The 21,804-nt window shown below is 38.2% G+C and overlaps 1 protein-coding gene across 1 annotated transcript in view; it reads left to right on the forward strand.

Moving 5' to 3' along the window:
• The window catches only part of LOC126262279 (KICSTOR complex protein ITFG2-like), a 51,219-nt gene extending 29,888 nt beyond the window's left edge, over positions 1-21,331 (forward strand). Inside the window, exons 4-5 of the mRNA XM_049958796.1 lie at positions 20,579-20,822; positions 20,980-21,331. Coding sequence (XP_049814753.1) covers positions 20,579-20,822; positions 20,980-21,117 — 382 coding nt within the window. The 3' untranslated portion in view covers positions 21,118-21,331. The remainder of the gene's footprint in view (positions 1-20,578; positions 20,823-20,979) is intronic.
• Positions 21,332-21,804: the final 473 nt, after the last annotated feature.

Consider the following 21,804-nt stretch of genomic DNA (forward strand, 5'->3'; position numbering starts at 1 on the left):
AGTTTTTAGAAAACAAATGGTAAATGTGGCTTTTCTGCTGCGGGTAATTTGGATAGAATTTTAAAAGACAATGTTGGAAAAAGAAATCTTATCCATAGGTCACATGTCTATAAAACTGAATGTCCTGACTGCAATGTTTGCTGTGTGGGACAAACTGATAAATGACTGGAAGCCAGATTCGGCGAACACGTCACATTAGATGGTAAAAATCTGGCAGATAAACATAACTTCACTGCAACTGGACACAGTGCACTAGTTATGTCCTCACACATGAGAATGCTCCATACATGTGAGAAGAAAGGATGTGTGGGCCTGCTGGAGGAGTTTGAAATCTTCTGCCATCAAGCATCATCCCATGTGACACTACTTAAAGAGCAGGTGGCCATGATTAGCTCCCAGTTTGATTACACTTGTCCTAGATCACAAGTGAGAACAAAGTTCCCAGAGAGAAATGTAATTCTTTCCCACATTTTTAACACCAAAATCACAAGAGAGAACATTTAAAGCAGACAGATTCCCGGCCATTCAACATACTGCTGATGGTACTATGACTTTTAGCACTACTCCTGTCTGTCTGAATTCCCTTTCTTGTATGTAATATGTATCACTGTTTTAATGAAATTTTGTTTTTGTAGGTATTTGAACAAGAGGTTTCGTGTTTTTTAAATTATGTTCATTTGTAAAATGTACAACTGTAGAACATTTCTTTTATGTATGTATTTAAAAAGTGTAAGGTAAAAAATAAAATGATAAAACATGTGAACTGTGAAGGTAAAATAAAAAATGCATCACACATGTAAGGAGAGAATTGTAAATTGATATGACATACACTGAAGCGAGCTGCATTATAATTGTAAACAGCTGCCTCAGTGTGAACTGGCCATCTGACATGAACAGTCCTGTTGGAGCTATGTGCATATACAGTTGTTTTAATGTTTGACTTACATTTACTGGTATTTATTTTATGACTGACTTGCATTTAAAGCTTATGCTACTGCACACATAATAGGCATGCATGTTACTTCATTGTAACTGATTCTTCACATTTCTTAGCACTGAAAATGGTGACACAGTGACTGAAATCTAGATATGCAATAAACATCATTGCAACTGATTGCCATACCTTTTACTACATGAAAAAAAAGAAATGTTTCAAAATTAGTTAAAAAATTACATATAGTTCTGCTATATCATTTTGTGTGATCCACACAGTGACAGACCAGAAGATTGATTCTGTTTTGTTTCACTTATTCTCCGCAACTACATTCCATTGTCTTGCTAAACAACTCTATGAGATGCAGTAGAAGTTGATGAATTGGATATAGTATTAGCCAAACTTTTAAGTAAGTGTAATTCATAAAATGAAGTATTGCAAATAGTGCAGATGCCTCTTGAACAAAGTTGACATAATTTGCTTGGAAAGACCTCTACTGGTGACAGTAATTCAGAATGAACTGTGTGTATATCTTTACTTCCCAAAGCAGAAACTGATATGAAGATATGCAAGAACAATTACTTATCAGCCTAAAGTAGTTTTTATTTACTTATATCTGAAGTGATGCACTGTCTAACAGCATTTATATTGCCACTCAGGACATGCAATATGACAATTTATTTGTCACAACAGGACAATAAAAGCTGACTTTTCAGGAAGATTCTTTGCTCTTCTTAGCACTACATGTGGTCTATTTTGTTAACAAAGAAACATGTTATGATGACAGCGTTAAGAGTTCGGAAATAATATTACAAATGCTTGTCAAATATCTGCACACTGTACACAGTAAAAAGCACAAAATTTTGTATTATCATTTGTAGGAACAAAACCACAAAGGTTATTTCATCTCTGCTCACTACTGCAATCTACATCCACTTCAACGTGCTTACTGTAGTAAAGCCTTGGGTTCTCTGTACAAATTCTGCTCCCACACATCCCTGCATTATCAAATTAACTATTTTGTGACACCTGAAGATATGGCCCATCAATCTGTCCCTTAGTTCTGTCATTAGTCATACAATCTACACATCTTACTTTCCGAATTCTGCTTTAGTAACAAATTTCAAAAGCTTCTATTCTCATTTTGTCTTTTCTTAGACTTGTGAAATCCAAACAAATACTTATGGAAAATATTTCATAACATGTCAGTTTATATTAGATATTGAAATATTTTTCTCCTTTCCTTACAAAGTTTTCCTTCTACTGCCAATCTGCATTTTTCATTCTCTTTGCTTCTGATATTCTGTCATTTTGCTGTCCAAACAGCAAAACCCAGCTTCTCTTTGCAGTGAATCATTTCCTAATCCAATTCTCATTGCATCATCTAATTTAATTTGACTACACTCCATTACCCTTGCTTTCCTTTAGTTGATATTTATCTTATAACCTGTATTCATCCTCATATTCCAAGTCATTTATTGTCTCTGACAGAATTGTAATCCCATTGACAAACCTCAATAGGAAAGTTCTCATGCTCAAATTAATCTTGAGGCTAAGAGCTGGCTGAAATACAAAGTGGAAAGTTCTGAGATATTTAGCGAGTTGTGGGATGTATAAATATTCCCTCTATTGAGGTCAAAGTTGAGTATGACAGTGAAGCTGTCTGGTCGTGTATAACAGGTGTAGGTGAAACCAAGTTAATTGTTGGATATTTTTACCGTCCACCAAATTCTGCTGTGACAATTCTGAAGTCATTCAAGGGAAGTCTAAGGTCAGTGGCACCTAAATACCAGGTCATGCAATATTAGTTGGAGGCAACTTTAACCTACTGAATATAGACTGGGATGTCTATGGATTCATTGTGTGGGATACAGGCACAGTCATGTGAAATACTTTTGAACACATTTTCTGAAAACTGTCTTGAGAAGCCAACTCGGCAGCCCACATCCAATGGAAATATCTTAGACCTTGTAGCTACAAATAGGCTGGACCTTAATGACAATGTCAGTATAGAAATCTGGATTAGCGATCATGATGTCATTATAGCAAGTATGACTACTGAAGTTAATAAATCAGTCAAGACAACTAGGAAAGTGTTTCTGCTAGATAGAGCAGATAAGCAGTTATTAGTATCTCACCTAGACATTGCCAGTAAGATGGATGTAGAACAATTATGGGCAAAGTTTAAGCGTATTGTAAATCATAGTCGGAGAGTTATGCGCCTAGTAAGTGGATGGAAAAGACCCGCCATGGTTTAATAATGAAATTTGGAGGAAGGAGAGGCTGTTGCACTCTTAGTTCAAAAGATAAGGCACAAATGAAGACAAGCGAAGGTTCGTAGAGAGTCACACGTCTGTGAAAAGATTTATGCATGAAGCATGCAACAACTACCACTGTCACACCTTAGCAAAAGATCTGGCAGAGAACCCAAGAAAATTCTGGTCTTATGTAAAATCACTAAGTGGGTCTAAGGCTTCCATTCAGTCCCTTGTTGACCAGTCTGATGGCAATTGAAGATAGCAAAATGAAAGCTGAAGTTTTAAATTTCACATTCAAGAAAATGTTCACTCGTTGGTTCCTTACCTCGCTTGTATTTATCGTGAATATCTCGCCTTGCACCAAGTCCCAAGTGACTGGAAAAAAGTGCAGCTGACTCCAGTATATAAGAAGGACAAAAGTATGGAACTGCAAAATTACAGACCAGTATCCCTAACTTGGGTTTGTTGCAGAATCCTTGAACATATTCTCACTTTGAATATAATAAATTTTTTTGAGGCTGAGAAGCTTATTTGTACGGATCGGCATCATTTTAGAAAGCGTCACTCATGCAAAACTCAGCTTGCCCTTTTCTCACGTGATGTACTGCGAACAGTGGATTAAGGGCAACAGGCCAACAGGCAGATTCCATATTTTTAAATTTCCAGGAAGCATTTGATATGGTGCCCCATTGCATGATGCATCAAGATAAGAGCATATGGAATAAGTTCACAGATATGTGAGTGGCTCAAAGACTTCTTAAGTAATAGAACCTAGTACATTGCCCTCAATGGTGAGTGTTCATTAGAGACAAGGGTATCAGGTATCATCAGGAGTACCCCAGGGAAGTGTGATGCGAGCACTGTTGTTCTCTAAGTAAATAAATGATTTGGTGGACGGGGGGCAGGAGCAGGAATCTGTGGTTGTTTGCTGATGATGCTGTGGTGTACAGTAAGATGTCGAAGTTATGTGACTGTTGGAAGATACAATACAACTTAGACAAAATTTCTAGTTGGTGTGATGAATGGCGGCTAGCCTTAAATGTGGTATTCAGATAAGTATTACTAGTGTCGTACTAGACATAGTCAAGTCATTTAAATAACTGGGCATACCATTGCAAAGTGATATGAAATGTAACAAGCTTGTGAGAACGGTGGTAGGGAAGGCAAGTGGCTGAATTTGGTTTCTTGGGAGAATTTTAGGAAAGAGTGGCTCACCTGTAAAGGAGACCGCATGTAGTGTGCTTGTGCAATCTATCCTTGGCTACTGCTCGAGTGTTTGAGATCCATACCAGGTAGGAGTGAAGGAAGACATTGAAGCAGTTCAGAGTTGGACTGCTAGATTTGTTATCGGTAGAGTCGAACAACACGTAAGTGTTACGGAGATGCTTCAGCAACTCAAACGAGAAAGCCTGGAGGGAAGGCAATGTTATTTTCAAGAAACACTGTCGAGAAAATTTAGAGAACTGACATTTGAAGCTGACTGCTGTACGATTCTACTGCTGCCAACCTACATTGTGTGTAAGGACCATGAGGATAAGATATTAAAAATTAGGGTTCATATGAAGGCGCATAGATAGGCATTTTTTGCCTCATTCTATTTGTGATTGGAACAGGAAATAAAATGCCTAATAGTGGTACAGGTTACCCTCCCCCATACAGCGTACTGTGGCCTGCGGAGTATCTATATAGATATAAATGAGGTGTATTTGAAGATAAGAATTACTCTGGTTATGCTGGTTTCTTTTAATGAAGTATTACAATCTGGTGCTGATAATGTAGTTCCTTGCTTCAGACACAGTTACAGAAATAAGTAAATATCCCTTAATAGTATACAAACTTGTAGGATCAAACTTATGGGAGCTTTTGCAGCGGAGTCACTATGAGGGGCGAGGTGCACAATCGCATCCCAAATGATTGATTTTGCATACGAAATTTTACAGTTCTAACATGTCACTTTGCACTTTGTGTGCAAGCCCACCACCCAGGCAACATGATTGTGCATGTTGTTTACAACACTGATTAAACTGTAGCCTAGCCACAACATGATGTGTCTACTGACCATACTGTAGCTGGTTAACAGAGTAGAGAGATCATTGAAAGAAAAACCGCTTGGATCCAAGAGTGTTTATAATTTCTGCACAAATTTGTGTAGGTGACTACTAGAAGACAAAATTAAAGCACTTCCAGAAATGCCACAAACAAAACATTACAATTGAAAATGGTGCAGGTAGACTTCCCGGCTTTCTGCAGATTTATTGAAGGCAGTGAGCAGGTGTGGGGACACAGCCATGGCCACCAACTGATGTGGTATGTGCTGCTGAGAGATGAGCTGTAGGATAGCAGCTAGGGTAGCAGCTTGCTGTTCTTGGCACCTTTGCTCTTGAGCTGCAAACAATTGCTGTTGTAGTGACAGCTGTTGCTTCCAAAGTTCCACAAACATAGGATCTGTAACACTGTCCAAATGTTTTGCCGAAAACATGTTAGGGTAAGTCCTCTTCGCAACTGAAGTGTTTGCGCCTCCATGTGAACAAAGCCAAGTTTATCTTGAGCGGGATACTGAATAAACACCGAGAATGAAAAATAGGAAGTGAAGCTCCAAAGCTAGGTTGGTACCCATATGGTGGCTAGATGTGATCGACAACTACACACGGTATACTGCGCTAGAGCTGAGATGTGGATCATGATTAGGCCAAGGCTGTCATTTGCTCACGCCATGTGACTTGTTTCTGAGCCTGTGGTGGTGCTCTTGCTACTGAACTGTAACGCCTCAGAGCCACTGTTGATATCATTAACTGGTGCGGATATTAATGGGAGGCTGGAGTTTGCACTGTTTAGTCCTCCTTCCCCCCATGAACCATGGACCTTGCCGTTGGTGGGGAGGCTTGCGTGCCTCAGCGATACAGATGGCCGTACCGTAGGTGCAACCACAATGGAAGGGTATCTGTTGAGAGGCCAGACAAACGTGTGGTTCCTGAAGAGGGGCAGCAGCCTTTACAGTAGTTGCAGGGGCAACAGTCTGGATGATTGACTGATCTGGCCTAGTAACACTAACGAAAATGGCCATGCTGTGCTGGTACTGCGAATGGCTGAAAGCAAGGGGAAACTACAGCCGTAATTTTTCCCAAGGGCATGCAGCTTTACTGTATGGTTAAATGATGATGGCGTCCTCTTGGGTAAAATAGTCCCCCATTCGGATCTCCGGGCGGGGACTACTCAAGAGGATGTCGTTATCAGGAGAAAGAAAACTGGTGTTCTACGGATCGGAGTGTGGAATGTCAGATCCCTTAATCGGGCAGGTAGGTTAGAAAATTTAAAAACGGAAATGGATAGGTTAAAGTTAGATATAGTGGGAATTAGTGAAGTTCGGTGGCAGGAGGAACAAGACTTTTGGTCAGGTGAATACAGGGTTATAAATACAAAATCAAATAGAGGTAATGCAGGAGTAGGTTTAATAATGAATAAAAAAAATAGGAGTGAGGGTAAGCTACTACAAACAGCATAGTGAATGCATCATTGTGGCTAAGATAGACACGAAGCCCATGCCTACTACAAGTTTATATGCCAACTAGCTCTGCAGAGGATGAAGAAATTGATGAAATGTATGATGAGACAAAAGAAATTGTTGAGGTAGTGAAGGGAGACGAAAATTTAATAGTCATGGGTGACTGGAATTCGAGAATAGGGAAAGGGAGAGAAGGAAACATAGTAGGTGAATATGGATTGGGGTTAAGAAATGAAAGAGGAAGCCGCCTGGTAGAATTTTGCACAGAGCATAACTTAATCATAGCTAACACTAGGTTCAAGAATCATGAAAGAAGGTGGTATACATGGAAGAATCCTGGAGATACTAGTAGGTATCAGATAGATTATATAATGGTAAGACAGAGATTTAGGAACCAGGTTTTAAATTGTAAGACGTTTCCTGGGGCAGATGTGGACTCTGACCACAATCTATTGGTTATGAACTGTAGATTAAAACTGAAGAAACTGCAAAAAGGTGGGAATTTAAGGAGATGGGACCTGGATAATCTGACTAAACCAGAGGTTGTACAGAGTTTCAGGGAGAGCATAAGGGAACAATTGACAGGAATGGGGGAAAGTAATACAGTAGAAGAAGAATAGGTAGCTCTGAGGGATGAAGTAGTGAAGGCAGCAGAGGATCAAGTAGGTAAAAAGACGAGGGCTAGTAGAAATTCTTGCGTAACAGAAGAAATATTGAATTTAATTGATGAAAGGAGAAAATATAAAAATGCAGTAAATGAAGCAAGCAAAAAGGAATACAAACATCTCAAAAATGAGATCGACAGAAAGTGCAAAATGGCTAAGCAGGGATGGCTAGAGGATAAATGTAAGGATGTAGAGGCTTATCTCACTAGGGGTAAGATAGATACTGCCTACAGGAAAATTAGAGAGACCTTTGGAGAAAAGAGAGCCACTTGTATGAATATCAAGAGCTCAGATGGAAACCCAGTTCTAAGCAAAGAAGGGAAGGCAGAAAGGTGAAAGGAGTATATAGATGGTCTATACAAGGGCGATGTACTTGAGGACAATATTATAGAAGTGGAAGAGGATGTAGACGAAGATGAAATGGGAGATACGATACTGCGTGAAGAGTTTGACAGAGCACTGAAAGACCTAATTCCTAACAAGGCCCCGGGAGTAGACAACATTCCATTAGAATTACTGACGGCCTTGGGAGAGCCAGTCCTGACAAAACTCTACCATCTGGTGAGCAAGATGTATGAGACAGGCAAAATACCCTCAGACTTCAAGAAGAATATAATAATTCCAATCCCAAAGAAAGCAGGTGTTGACAGATGTGAAAATTACCGAACTATCAGTTTAATAAGTCACAGCTGCAAAATACTAACGCGAATTCTTTACAGACGAATGGAAAAACTGGTAGAAGCCGACCTCGGGGAAGATCAGTTTGGATTCCGTAGAAATATTGGAACACGTGAGGCAATACTAACCTTACGACTTATCTTAGAAGAAAGATTAAGGAAAGGCAAACCTACGTTTCTAACATTTGTGCACTTGGAAAAAGCTGACTGGAATACTCTCTTCCAAATTCTAAAGGCGGCAAGGGTAAAATACAGGGCGCGAAAGGCTATTTACAATTTGTACAGAAACCAGATGGCAGTTGTAAGAGTCGAGGGGCACGAAAGGGAAGCAGTGGTTGGGAAGGGAGTGAGACAGGGATGTAGCCTCTCCCAGATGTTATTCAATCTGTATATTGAGCAAGCAGTAAAGGAAACAAAAGAAAAATTTGGTGTAGGTATTAAAACCCATGGAGAAGAAATAAAACCTTTGAGGTTCGCCGATGACATTGTAATTCTGTCAGAGACAGCACAGGACTTGGAAGAGCAGTGGACAGTGTCTTGAAAGTGGGATATAAGATGAACATCAACAAAAGCAAAACGAGGATAATGGAATGTAGTCGAATTAAGTTGGGTGATGCTGAGGGAATTAGATTAGGAAATGAGACACTTAAAGTAATAAAGCAGTTTTGCTATTTGGGGAGCAAAATAACTGATGATGGTCGAAGTAGAGAGGATATAAAATGTAGACTGGCAATGGCAAGGAAATCGTTTCTGAAGAAGAGAAATTTGTTAACATCGAGTATAGATTTAAATTTCAGGAAGTCGTTTCTGAAAGTATTTGTATGGAGTGTAGCCATGTATGGAAGTGAAACATGAACGATAAATAGTTTGGACAAGAAGATAATAGAAGCTTTCAAAATGTGGTTCTACAGAAGAATGCTGAAGATTAGATGGGTAGATCACATAACTAATGAGGAGGTATTGAATAGAATTGGGGAGAAGAGGAGTTTGATGCACAACTTGACAAGAAGAAGGGACCGGTTGGTAGGACATGTTTTGAGGCATCAGGGGATCACAAATTTAGCATTGGGGGGCAGCGTGGAGGGTGAAAATCATAGAGGGAGACCAAGAGATGAATACACTAAGCAGATTCAGAAGGATGTAGGTTGCAGTAAGTACTGGGAGATGAAGAAGCTTGCACAGGATAGAGTAGCATGGAGAGCTGCATCAAACTAGTCTCAGGACTGAAGACCACAACAACAACAACAACAACAATTTAGGTTTTCCGCTGTTTTCATACATCATTTCAGGCAAAAGCCAGCAAGGTTTCTTCAAGGTGACAGCTAATCACCTGTCCTACCCTCATAAAGCACTTATACAGGGTGATTCAAAAAGAATACCACAACTTTAGGAATTTAAAACTCTGCAACGACAAAAGGCAGAGCTAAGCACTATCTGTCGGCGAATTAAGGGAGCTATAAAGTTTCATTTAGTTGTACATTTGTTCGCTTGAGGTGCTGTTGACTAGGCGTCAGCGTCAGTTGATGCTAAGATGACGACCGCTCAACAGAAAGCTTTTTGCATTATTGAGTACGGCAGAAGTGAATCGACGACAGTTGTTCAGCGTGCATTTCGAACGAAGTATGGTGTTAAACCTCCTGATAGGTGGTGTATTAAATGTTGGTATAAACAGTTTACAGAGAATGGGTGTTTGTGCAAAGGGAAAAGTTCTGGACGGCTGAGAACGAGTGATGAAAATGTAGCACGCATCCAGCAAGCATTTGTTCGCAGCCCAGGAAAATCGACTCGCAGAGAGCTGCAAATTCCACAATCAACTGTATGGAGAGTCTTACGAAAAAGGTTAGTTATGAAACCTGAACGTCAACTACCCGAGGCGATGGATCGGCCGCCAGGCAGCCCGTGACAGAGCACTTCATCACTGGCCTCCAAGAAGCCCTGATCTTACCCCCTGCGATTTTTTCTTATGGGGGTATGTTAGGGATATGGTGTTTCGGCCACCTCTCCCAGCCACCATTGATGATTTGAAACAAGAAATAACAGCAGCTATCCAAACTGTTACGCCTGATATGCTACAGAGAGTGTGGAACGAGTTGGAGTATCGGGTCGATATTGCTCGTGTGTCTGGAGGGGGCCATATTGAACATCTCTGAACTTGCTTTTGAGTGAAAAAAAACTTTTTAAATACTCTTTGTAATGATGTATAACAGAAGGTTATATTATGTTTCTTTCATTAAATACACATTTTTAAAGTTGTGGTGTTCTTTTTGACTCACCCTGTATATCCTTCATGAGTGTGTATTCTGAGCTACTTATTTTCATTGTGTTCTGATGACAGATCCTATATCATTGAGAGATGATTTCTGGATGAATAAATCAAATAAAGTCAGATAATTAGTCTAGGTACAAAAATTGGGAGTTGTGGTATAGCATAAATATATGTAAATTAATATAGATAAAAAGATCCTTATATAATTTTACTACATAATAAGCAATCAGTCACTGAGGCACCCTAACCCTTAAGTATCTATGAGCATAAGTTGGGAGCAATATAAAGTGGACTGCGTTGACCTATCCATGGGGGGAGGCAGATGTTAAAATTTGGTTCATTGGAATATGGTAATCTTGTAACTCATCCATAGGAAAGGTCGAAAACCTCGTTTGACTAATTCTTCAGTATTTATAATTAGTCTGGGACCAATATGAAGGTAAAATATCAGAAGAGACAGAGAAGAAACAAAGAGGAATTGCCCGCTACTTTGTTTTTAGCTAATGTGTGAGTGTCACAGGAGCATTCAACAAATGCCAGTGGGTAACTGTAACAGAAAGGCACAGTGCATACCAGAGAATCTTCTGTATGAATCAAGAAACTTGTGACTTTCTTCAATTTATCTCTCATGTTATTGTAGCAGGGGGTGGGGATTGGAGAAATTTGGGTGTATACTAAGGGGTTTGAGAGTTTTTCTTCTTGCAGACTACCTGCGATTGAAATAACAAGGTTCAAAATGATTCTGGTACACCATGTACTCTCCAACAGACATCGCATTGTGGCTTGTGGATTACATGTCTAGAGGTAAGAATGTCATCAACACACTGATGTTAGGCAGCAGCAACAGACCATCCAGGAAGCCATTATCATTTTATTTAAATCCAGTTATGCAGTTATGAATTATATTAGTTATATTATTATATTATATTAGTAGTGTGAAAAACTAAGAACATTACTTCTTCACTATGTTAATTTTTGATTTATCTCCAAAGATATGGATAATGCTGTTAAGATAATTACATTTCTACAATTCATGAAGTTAATCACTTCTCTGGTGTATTTTTAATCCTCTTTATTAAAAAGTGAAACCCCACCATTCTGATAATAAATCTATTTCATACTGGAACATTTGCAAATGAATTCCATAGATTTTATCATCATTTGCTGGGAAATTGAGCTTACCTTGCACTATGACATAAGAGTATTTAGTAATTCCTCCTGTCTCATATAAATAATGTAAATTCCCTATAGCCCAAATACAGTTATTGCACAAGTACATAACAATGTTTAGTTTGTAATATCAGGTGCATGTCAAGATTATAAATAACCTTCAAAATTATTGTTTTAACTCAATAACTCAAACTGCAAACCCCTTAACTGTGTGTTGGATGTATTTTTGTATTACCATGCTAGTGTCATACCTTTGGTTGTTATTTTTTGCTAACGAACCTTTCTGTGCCTTGCAATTTCTAACTGTGTATGGGAATTGTATATGCGTCCTAATCTCATTCTCCTTCCTCTCTCTGCCCACGTCTCTCCCCCCCCTCCTCCTCCCTCCCCCACTCTCTGTCCATCACCACCTCCTCCTTCTCTCTCTGCCCCCCCTCTCTCTGCCCCCCCCCCCTCTCTCTCTCTCTGTGTGTGTGTGTGTGTGTGTGTGTGTGTGTGTGTGTGTGTGTGTGTGTGTGTGTGTGTGTGTCTCCCCTTCCTCACTCCCTCCTCCTCCATTCTCTGTCCATCTCCTCTTCCCACATCTCTCTGGTATTATGCCTTGGTTACTGTTGTTGCTAACTAATCCTTGATTGGAAATTGAAGTCACTTAAAATGAATGGGTGAGTTAGTTGGGATCATTGTATGGGTGTATGAGAGACCTCTCCTGCTGCTGGACCTGGGGGATAGTGACTTCAGTGACAGAACTTCACAGTATTTCATTCTGCAAATGGGTATAATTACAAAGTTTTGGGTGATTTAGATTCTGTAGTGGTATTGTAGTCATAAATCAATAAGCCATAAATACAACTTTTCTGTTTTCTGTTAAAACTGACTGTGAGGAAGAAAATGAAACAGTGCATAGTTTTGTATAAAATATTGTTTAAAATTATGTATGAGGAGAAAAAATATATGTGGAAGAAGCAGTTTGTCTAATGGTTTAAATGCCCTGCCATAGTAGTTAAAACTGTTTGTGGGAAAGAAATGGAAACCACACATTTTCACAGCACAGTATTGTACAGCATTTTCTTTCCCACAGTTGGTTTTCACAGAAAACCTGTACATTGTTGCTTAAAAAGATATATAGTCTGTATCTGTCTGTATATTTATTAGCATATCATGTAAAAATTTCAAGTAAATCAGTCTAGAAATTTTCGAGATTTTCGCTACTGGCATTTCTCCCGTACATATAATCTTTACGTTTTTTCATAGACAGTGTAAGAAAAGATAGATTGTTACATACTGTAAAGATGACTTGTTAAGTTTCAGGCAGATGCAATTCAAGACACCTACTTATTAGCTTTCAGTCACAACCTTCATCAAAAAAAGATAAACACACACCATTTGTTCACACAAGCAAGCACACCTCGTGCACAAATGACCACCAGCTTTGGCAGCTAAGGCCAGAATGGCATTCTGGCTTCTATTTCATAAAATAAAGGCTTATCTAGTTTTGAGGGTGTCTCCAATAGACTATTAAAAATTTGTTCCCATGTAATAAGCCCAGTCTTATCTGAAATATGTAGTGCATCACTAACTCGAGGCATTTTTTCCAGAGAGACTGAAATAAGTTGTTGTTAGTCCCCTCTTTATGAAGGGTAATAAGAGAGATGTCAATAACAACCAACATGTTTCACTGTTGACATCATTCTCCAAAATTTTTGGAGAGATGATGTTTTCTAGAATAGTATTCTCATAGATAAATTGAAGTTTATGGGACTGAGGGTATAACAAACCAATGGATAATGTCATATCCAGCCAAAAGAATGCAGTAAGTTATATTTAGCAATTCAAGCAGTATAGTCCATTGACATAATTCTGACTCAGGAGAAATCACATGTGAGGTTTCACGAGGTTCAACATTAAGTCCACTACTGTTTCTTATGTATGTAAGTGGTCTTCCATCTAGTGTACAAAAAACAGAGTTAGTCATTTTTGCAGATGACACTATATCATAATCAATCCAAACATATGTATAGAAATGGAAGAACAGTTCTTAAAAGTATCATTGACTGGTTTTCTGCAAAAGGTCTCACCCTCAATTTTAAAAAGACGCAACATATTCAGTTCTACACATCTAGAGTTATTCACCATTGATAAGTGTAACACATGGTGAGGAAATAATAAATAGGGTAGATACTTCAAAATTCTTGGGATCCATGTTGATGAGAATTTAAATTAGAAAAAAATAAATTTGGAACTCCTAAAGCAACTTAGTTCAGCCATATTTGAGCTTAGAATCATTGAAAATCTTGAGGGGAGACAAATAAGTAAGCTCACATATTTTGCAAATTTTCATTCAATAATGTGAAGTGGAATAATGTTAGCAAAATCTTTCATCAGTTCTTGGTGTAACAACATTATAATAAATGAAAAGCACTAGTTTGCTTTTGTTGTACAGTACTGTAGAACAGAAGCAAACTAGCACTTTTCATTTATTGGAATAATGTTCTGGGATAATACAGCTTTAAGGAAGAAAGATTTCATTGTGCAAAAACATGGTGTTAGAATAGTATGTGGTGCACACCCACAATTATGTTGTAGACATATGTTTAAGGAGTTGAACATTCTGACTACTGCTTCACAGTATATTTATTCCCTCATGAAGTTTGTTGTAAATAAATCACTACAGTTCAAAAGGAACAATGAGTTACATAATTACAATGCCAGAAGGAAAAATTACATTCATTACTCCACACTAAGGTTGTCTTTAGCACAAAAAGAATGCATAGTGCTGCAACAAAAATTTTTGATCACTTACCCAGTGATATAAAATGTCTGAAGGACAGCAAAGTAAAATTTGATAACAAAGTGAGAAAGTTTCTCCTTGACAACTACTCTTATTCCATTGAAGAATTTTTATTACTGTAAAGTGTTAAAGGTGGTGGATAAGAATTACTAACACACATCCATATATCTTTTTTTTCTTAAAAAAAGACAAATGTAGAAATTTTTAAATGGAACCTCATGTACAAATTAATTTGCATTGTGAACGTAAAAGGATTCATTTCACATCTTTATGATATATCGTGAAAAATGATCCATGGAACATGTGACTAACTAACTATTAACTAACTAACTATGGTAGTCCATGCAGTGCATAGTTCATGCAGTGCGATGACCACTGCGTTCGGATGTTGCAGTGGTCAGCGCATCTACATGATAAGCAGGAGACCTGGGTTCGAATCCTGATCCAGTTCAACTTTCCCCATTGACTTAATCTATGCTCCCTGGCAGCTAATGTCATTAATTCTTTTATGTCTTGATTTTTAGTAGCTGCAGGATAAAAATGGGGTCTGTTCTTTCGGACATGTCTGAAAGAACAGACACCGCATATATGTACATAGTTTTTTATGTATCTCACATGATGCTATTACTTGTGTAAGATGGTACCTTTAATTCTACCGGACACTCTACTACTTGTCATCTGCAAACAAATGAAACTTCGCTGCCTCACCTCAACCCCACCATTTCTGACTGAGAATCTCTATGTATCACATTATTTAGTGTGTTACGGTTTTATGATGTTGTAGTAGTGTTGTGTTAAAGTACTTTTTCTTATTGTGTTGTGAAACACGCATTTTTGTATAGCTTATCAGTCAAGCACGAAGTTTCTGCCACCATTTCACGTGTTGTTGTAGCTATGTAGTGGTCATTTGTTTTGTTTCATGTTTGTTTGGGGTCAGCAAGAGATTTAAAGTGTTTTTTGCATTTGAGATGGTGTACGTATAAAATTAATTTATGGTACAGGCTATTACTGAATTTGAGAATTTTTAGATAAGTTTATGAGTTTGTTGGGTGGCGGTTCTGTGCTGCCAGATGATCAGCAAATGTTGAGTGGGAGCTATAATTTTTCGATGCTCTGAGGTTTTCTGTACATCTGATGTTAAGATTGCTACATGTTATGCCCATGTATACAGACTGACAGTAATTACATGTTAATTGGTATTTACCAACATGGCTATATTTGTTGGTGTTTGGGATGTGTGTTCCAACTCTGTTCTTTTTTGTGTTGTTAGTTTGGTATGCTATATTGAGAGGCCTTGTCTCTTTAGTTCATTGCCCACCCTGTGTATAACTTTGTTGTTGTATGTCATAATGTGTCATTTGTTGTTTGCTGTCTGCTGATTTGTAGGGTTTTGCGTTGTGGCTGTGTATTTTGTGATCATATTGCCTCTTTCTGTATTCTGTTGTTTATTTTATCTACTGTCTTTGCATCATAGCCACTCTTTTGTGCAATTTGCTTTATTGTGTTTAGTTCTTGTATGTACTCGTGTTTGTTCGTAGGTGTTCTGTTCAGTCTATGTGGTAAGCATCTGAAACTGGATTGTTTTTGGATTGTGGGATGATTGGATTGGATGTGAATAATTGTGCTGGTGGTTGTAGGTTTCCTATAAATTGTGAACTCATGTTTTTTTTATTTCTCTTGTGTATTATGGGTATAAGAAATTCAATCTTTCACCCACCTGTGTCTTAGTAGTGGACTGCATTTGTGGAGGAATAGTGTTTATGTCATCATGAAGTTCTTTTGTCTTTTAGGCAAATTATATCATCTACATATTTTTTACTGCTTTGGTTTATCAATTTTGTTCAAGATTTGATTTCCTGTGTGATTTATGAACATGTCAGCTAGGAGGCCACCAATTGGGGCCACAAGAGAAGCAACAAACATGAATTAACAATTTATAGGAAACCCAGAACCATAAGCACAATTATTCACTACCAACCGAATCACTTCATAATATGTAAACAAGCCAGTTTTAGATACGTGCTATGCTGACTGAACAGAACACCTGAAATCAATCATGACTACATGGAAGTAGTAAATGCAGTAGAGCAAAATGAGTAATAGACTGGCTGCTATGCAAAGGCAGTAGATAAAATAAACAAAAAATACCAAAATAGGCAAATCATAATCAGGAAACATGCACTCAGATACAACAAAATCCACAACATATCAGTAGATAGTAAGCAACAAATGCTCTGTAATGACTTACAGCAATGAAGTTACACACAGGTTGGGCAGCATATTAAAGAGACAATGTCTCAACATAGCATATCAACCCAACATCACAATTCAGAAAGACTTGGAAAACACTGACAAATATCGTCAGTCTGTCATAAATCAGTGAACCTGTAATTGCTGTCAGTCTGTGTACGTGGACCAAAGCTGTAGGAATTGTAAAACTAGACACACAGAGCACCCGACATTCGCTGATCATCTGAGAGCACAGAATCACCACCCAGTGAAAATAGAAACTGATTTAAGAATTCCCAAATTAACAGAAGAAGAATTTATCGCATCCACAAATAAATACTACGAGAAAAGTAAGTACTGTGGAGGAAGATTGAAGATTGTTGAAGAAGTCAAGCCGCCCCCCCCCCCACACACACACACACACACAAACAAACACACAAACTGGACGTTTCATATGGCAGCAGCACTTTAAATCGCATGCCAAACCCCTAACAAACATGAAACGAAACAAATGAACTGATGGCAGAAACTTTGTGCTTGATCGACAAACTTAACAAAATGTGTTGTGCTGTGCTGTGCTGTGCTGTGTAGTCATACAGTGCGGTTGCCGCATGTAAGACACAGCTGCCGCCTTCTCGAGCACTGTGTTCCAAAGCTCCAGTGGCGTCAGCAGAGCCAATCAGGATACAGCCCCAAGTGATTAAGTCACGTTGACACAGCCCGGAAGGGGTTACCTGCAAAACATGCAAATAAAAACACAACAACATTGAAAAACCATAAGAAGCATGCTAAATAATTCTATGTCTAGCGACTCTCAGTAGCATTTGAATTACAAACAGAAAATAGAAAACATTTCATTTGTTTGCAGATGACTGTATGGTAGAATTAAAGCTACCATCATACACAGGTATTAGCTACATGTAAGCTATGTTAGCAAATATATATGCATGTGTATTTAAAGTAAAACTAATACCTTTAAACATATTGTAAATGAACATCATGTAATGCCTCAACTCAGTGACATGCCTTAATGATATATTGTTTGTAAGCTAGTGTAAAATATATGGCACCTAATGATGACTTCCTTTTGTAAATGTAGATACTTTTGCACCATAACATGTATCAGTAATGTTTTAGAAAGAAAATAAACAAAAAAACATAAGACAAACATAAGTAAAAAGGTGTCTTGCATAAGACGGAATCTACATCTACATCCATACTCCACAAGTCACCTGACGGTGTGGCAGAGGGTACCTTGACTACCTCTATCGGTTCTCCCTTCTATTCCATTCTTGTATTGTTTGTGGAAAGAAAGACTATCGGTATGCCTCCGTGTGGGCTCTAATGTCTCTGATTTTATCCTCATGGTCTCTTCGCGAGATATAAGTAGGCGGAAGCAATATACTGCTTGAATCCTCGGTGAAGGTATGTTCTCGAAACTTCAACAAAAGCCCGTTCCGAGCTACTGAGTGTCTCTCCTGCAGAGTCTTCCGCTGGAGTTTATGTATCATCTCCGTAACGCTTTCGCGATTAATAAATGATCCTGTAACAAAGTGCGCTGCTCTCCGTTGGATCTTCTCCATCTCTTCTATCAACCTTATCTGGTACAGATCTCACACTGGTGAGCAATATTCAAGCAGTTGGTGAACAAGTGTACTGTAACCTATTTCCTCTTCAGTTTTTACTGTTACGGTATTGTGCATGGATTTTGAATTTAATCGGCAAAATTTTTGCAAACTTTTCTGAAGGTTATTGTTTGACAAAAATTGAAAAAAAATGATTTGGGACATGGTTAGTGGGGAAGACTTAATACATATTGTAAAAAAAAAAATCAAGCAAAAACCTTACATTTTTTTACAACACTATTTCCTTAAATGCTTGCTGTAAACGAATTGCTTGACCTATTTTTGAGCTGCAGTTTTTTAACAATAACAAATGATAAATTTTAAAAGAGTAGTGATGGAACCTATGAGTAGCGTCACCCTGTGGTTACAGGCAAAATGAAAAGGCAACAGTTGCACCACCCACCACCCAGTTACTGAACATGCAGGTCGCAGGTCATACTATACCAGTGACTTCAATAAGAGCTTCAGTACCCTTGCAGTTGGGATTTGTGCTCTCCCCCCCCCCCCCCCCCCCCCCTCACCCTCTGAAAAAATCCCCCAGTATCATTCTCCCTGAACTCCTTAGCTGGGAACTGTACCTCCAGCATATTCACCAGTCTTGCAATCCCTGTGGCCTTAAAGTTTGTTAGTCTCCTTCTCACCCCCTTATCCTTACTCTCTTGTCCTCTGCCACATCAACCCTTCCCAGTCCTAAACTTGTACTTCTCATCCTTCACTACCTCCTGCCCCCCCCCCCCCCCCCTCCTCCCCTGACATCATGCCTCATCACATGGCTACCAATTACACATGTTTCTATGTACTAACCTTAATGACTTTTCCCATTTTTGTTTATAACTTTCCTAACTGTGTTTCAGACTACTTTGATAATGCTATAATGCTTCTAAGTCGGTACTCAAGTTAAGATGTATTGGGTAGACTTTTAATAAGTTTATTGCTTTACCAACAGCTACCTCTTCACTTATTTCAATAAATAGTAATCTTGTCCATCCCAGTGACTAATGCGAGCAGTTCATTTTATAACCCTATTTGTTGTCACTTGCAACTTCTTATATGATACTGCTGGCTGCAGTTGTTATGTATAAATTATTTAGTCACGGGGGCTACTACATACTTATTCACATTTGTGTATTTATAGCCAGTTGCTAATGTTTGCATCACACTGAAATCGTAGAAGGAAATGCACATTAAAAGTTTACCATTTTGTTGTTGGTAATTTCACTGTTTACAAAAGTCTGAAATAGCAATTAATATTTTCTCACAAGACATCAGTATGTAATGTGGACAGTAGTGACTCTAATTCCTTGATGAGCAGTTGGAATTACTTTCATATACACTGATGAGACTCACTGTATTATGCTATATGATCTGACTGTCAATAATCCTTTATCCAGTCACACGTCATTCATGAATGAATTTGTCTTAATTAGTCATTGATGATGCACTTTACCAAAATCACATATTAAGTAATAACCTACGTTTCAGATGGATAAGCAAACTTTTTTTCCAAGTCACGTGTTATAATTTTTTACTTGTCTGATGCATGGCATAATTTGGCCAAAAACAGAACTGGTTCAGTTGCATATTTTATACAGAACTTCAGAGCCATGTCTGTGAGTTGTTGGGCATTGTTGATTTTAACAGTTTTCATTGCTTTTCAGTGACTCTAGTGCTGGTGCATATGTGAGTTACTTTTCCAGTGAAATAGAATTACTTGATTTCCCATACCGAGTGAGGTGGCGCAGTGGTTAGACACTGGACTCGCATTCGGGAGGACGACGGTTCAATCCCGCGTCCGGCTATCCTGATTTAGGTTTTCCGTGATTTCCCTAAATCACTCCAGGCAAATGCCGGGATGGTTCCTCTGAAAGGGCACGGCCGACTTCCTTCCCCATCCTTCCCTAATCCGATGAGACTGATGACCACGCTGTCTGGTCTCCTTCCCCAAAACCAACCAACCAACCAACTTGATTTCCAAAATGACACTTGAAGTTAGAATTCAGCAGTTTGGCATTTGTTCATTTTATCAAATAGACCATTGAGAAATGTCAAGACATATGCCTAAAATATTTGGAATTTTAGGAATGATCCTATAATAAGGTTATACTGTGACAATCATAGAATACCTTTTGCATTGTCTTTGTTATAGTAAAAAATGCATATTTTTACCCTTTTTATGCTGATTGTGCAGCAGGTGCTGTTATGAAAGAAATGTTTTAGACTTTCTGCTAAGCTCAGAACATATGCTAAAAGCTGTAATGATGGCCATGCTTTTAATGTTTTCTTCTTCAGCGCAGATATGGTAAACAGGAAGTACTAGAGAGCAGATGCAGCATAATTAGTGTTAGTAGCTCCTGCTCTGAAGAAGAACATCTGTCTGAAAGTGTAACAGTCATCACCACTTATTGTGCACCTCTCCACTAAACAGTGAGCTTTTGGGTAATATTGTATGTAACTTTTTCCTCAGGTCCATTCAAGTTGATCATCAGTTATTTTCATTAACAAAGCTGTCTCTAACGGGTGGAAATGGAGGAGGAGATAATATTGTTGCCTGTTCTTGGGATGGACAAACTTATATACTGGACCAGGAGAAACAGAGTGTTCGCTTTCAACTTGATGAACATGTCTGTGGTTTCTGTTCAGGCTACTATTCCATAACCCTGGACCATCCACCAGCCCCCTGTCTAGTTTATACCACATTTACTAACAAGGTAGTGTAAAATGAATTTTGTATGTATGTTTTTGTAAAACTTATGTTAATAATATATTTAAAATTTTGTGAGGCTTGTAGTAAATAAAATAATAGTACAGCATGATTTAAACATCATGTAAGATGCTACAAATATAGAAAGTTGATTTATGTTGCAGATATATGTGTACTATGATGTAAAGATTCCTGGCATGGTGATGAAAAGTTGTGTCCCATATGGAAACATTGGCTTGAAACTAGACAACAAACAGAGAAGAGAGTTAACAGAATGGATACTGTATGGGAAGAAGAAATGATGCAACATGCAGAAAATAACTTCTATCCTGGTTAGAAAAAAAAGAGACATAGTTTTTTTTACTGGTTAAAAGTAATGTTACATGTGATAACAGATGCCTTTATTGTTAACACTAAATATCTAAAGTTTGTTGATATTCAGTGTATTTTACTTTTGTAAATTCCAGATGTTGAGCTAAATATTATGGAATAAAATTATATTTATTTTGCATTATATTTATTGTTTTTCATTCTTAAATGAAACCTTTTGGTGGGATACATAATTAATGACAGACACATTTGGTTTAACTGAAGTGTGTGTCCCTTGTTCCATATATAAATGTTCAGCAGTTATGAGCAGATACCAGGCTGAGTTCCATTGAAGAAACCTATGGGCATTTAATTCATTCACTAAAGAAATTCCTTACAAAACCTTAGTCTGATCTGTTCTTGCATATGCTAGTTGGAGGCCATTCTCAGGTAGCATTAATAGACAAGATAAAAAAGATCCAGAGAGAAGCAAGTCAGTTTGTCACTCATTTATTTAGTAAGTGCAAGAGGATCATCAAGGTTATTATCCAAATCTAGTGGTAGAATTTACAAGAGAGGCAGCGTGCAACACACACAGGTTTACACCTAAAGCAATAAGGCTGTATGCTCCAAGAACAGTCAAGTAATGTATTACTTCCTCTCATGAAAAGACCGTATTG

This window comes from Schistocerca nitens, chromosome 6, assembly GCF_023898315.1.
Source record: "Schistocerca nitens isolate TAMUIC-IGC-003100 chromosome 6, iqSchNite1.1, whole genome shotgun sequence".
Classification (NCBI taxonomy): Eukaryota; Metazoa; Arthropoda; class Insecta; order Orthoptera; family Acrididae; genus Schistocerca; species Schistocerca nitens.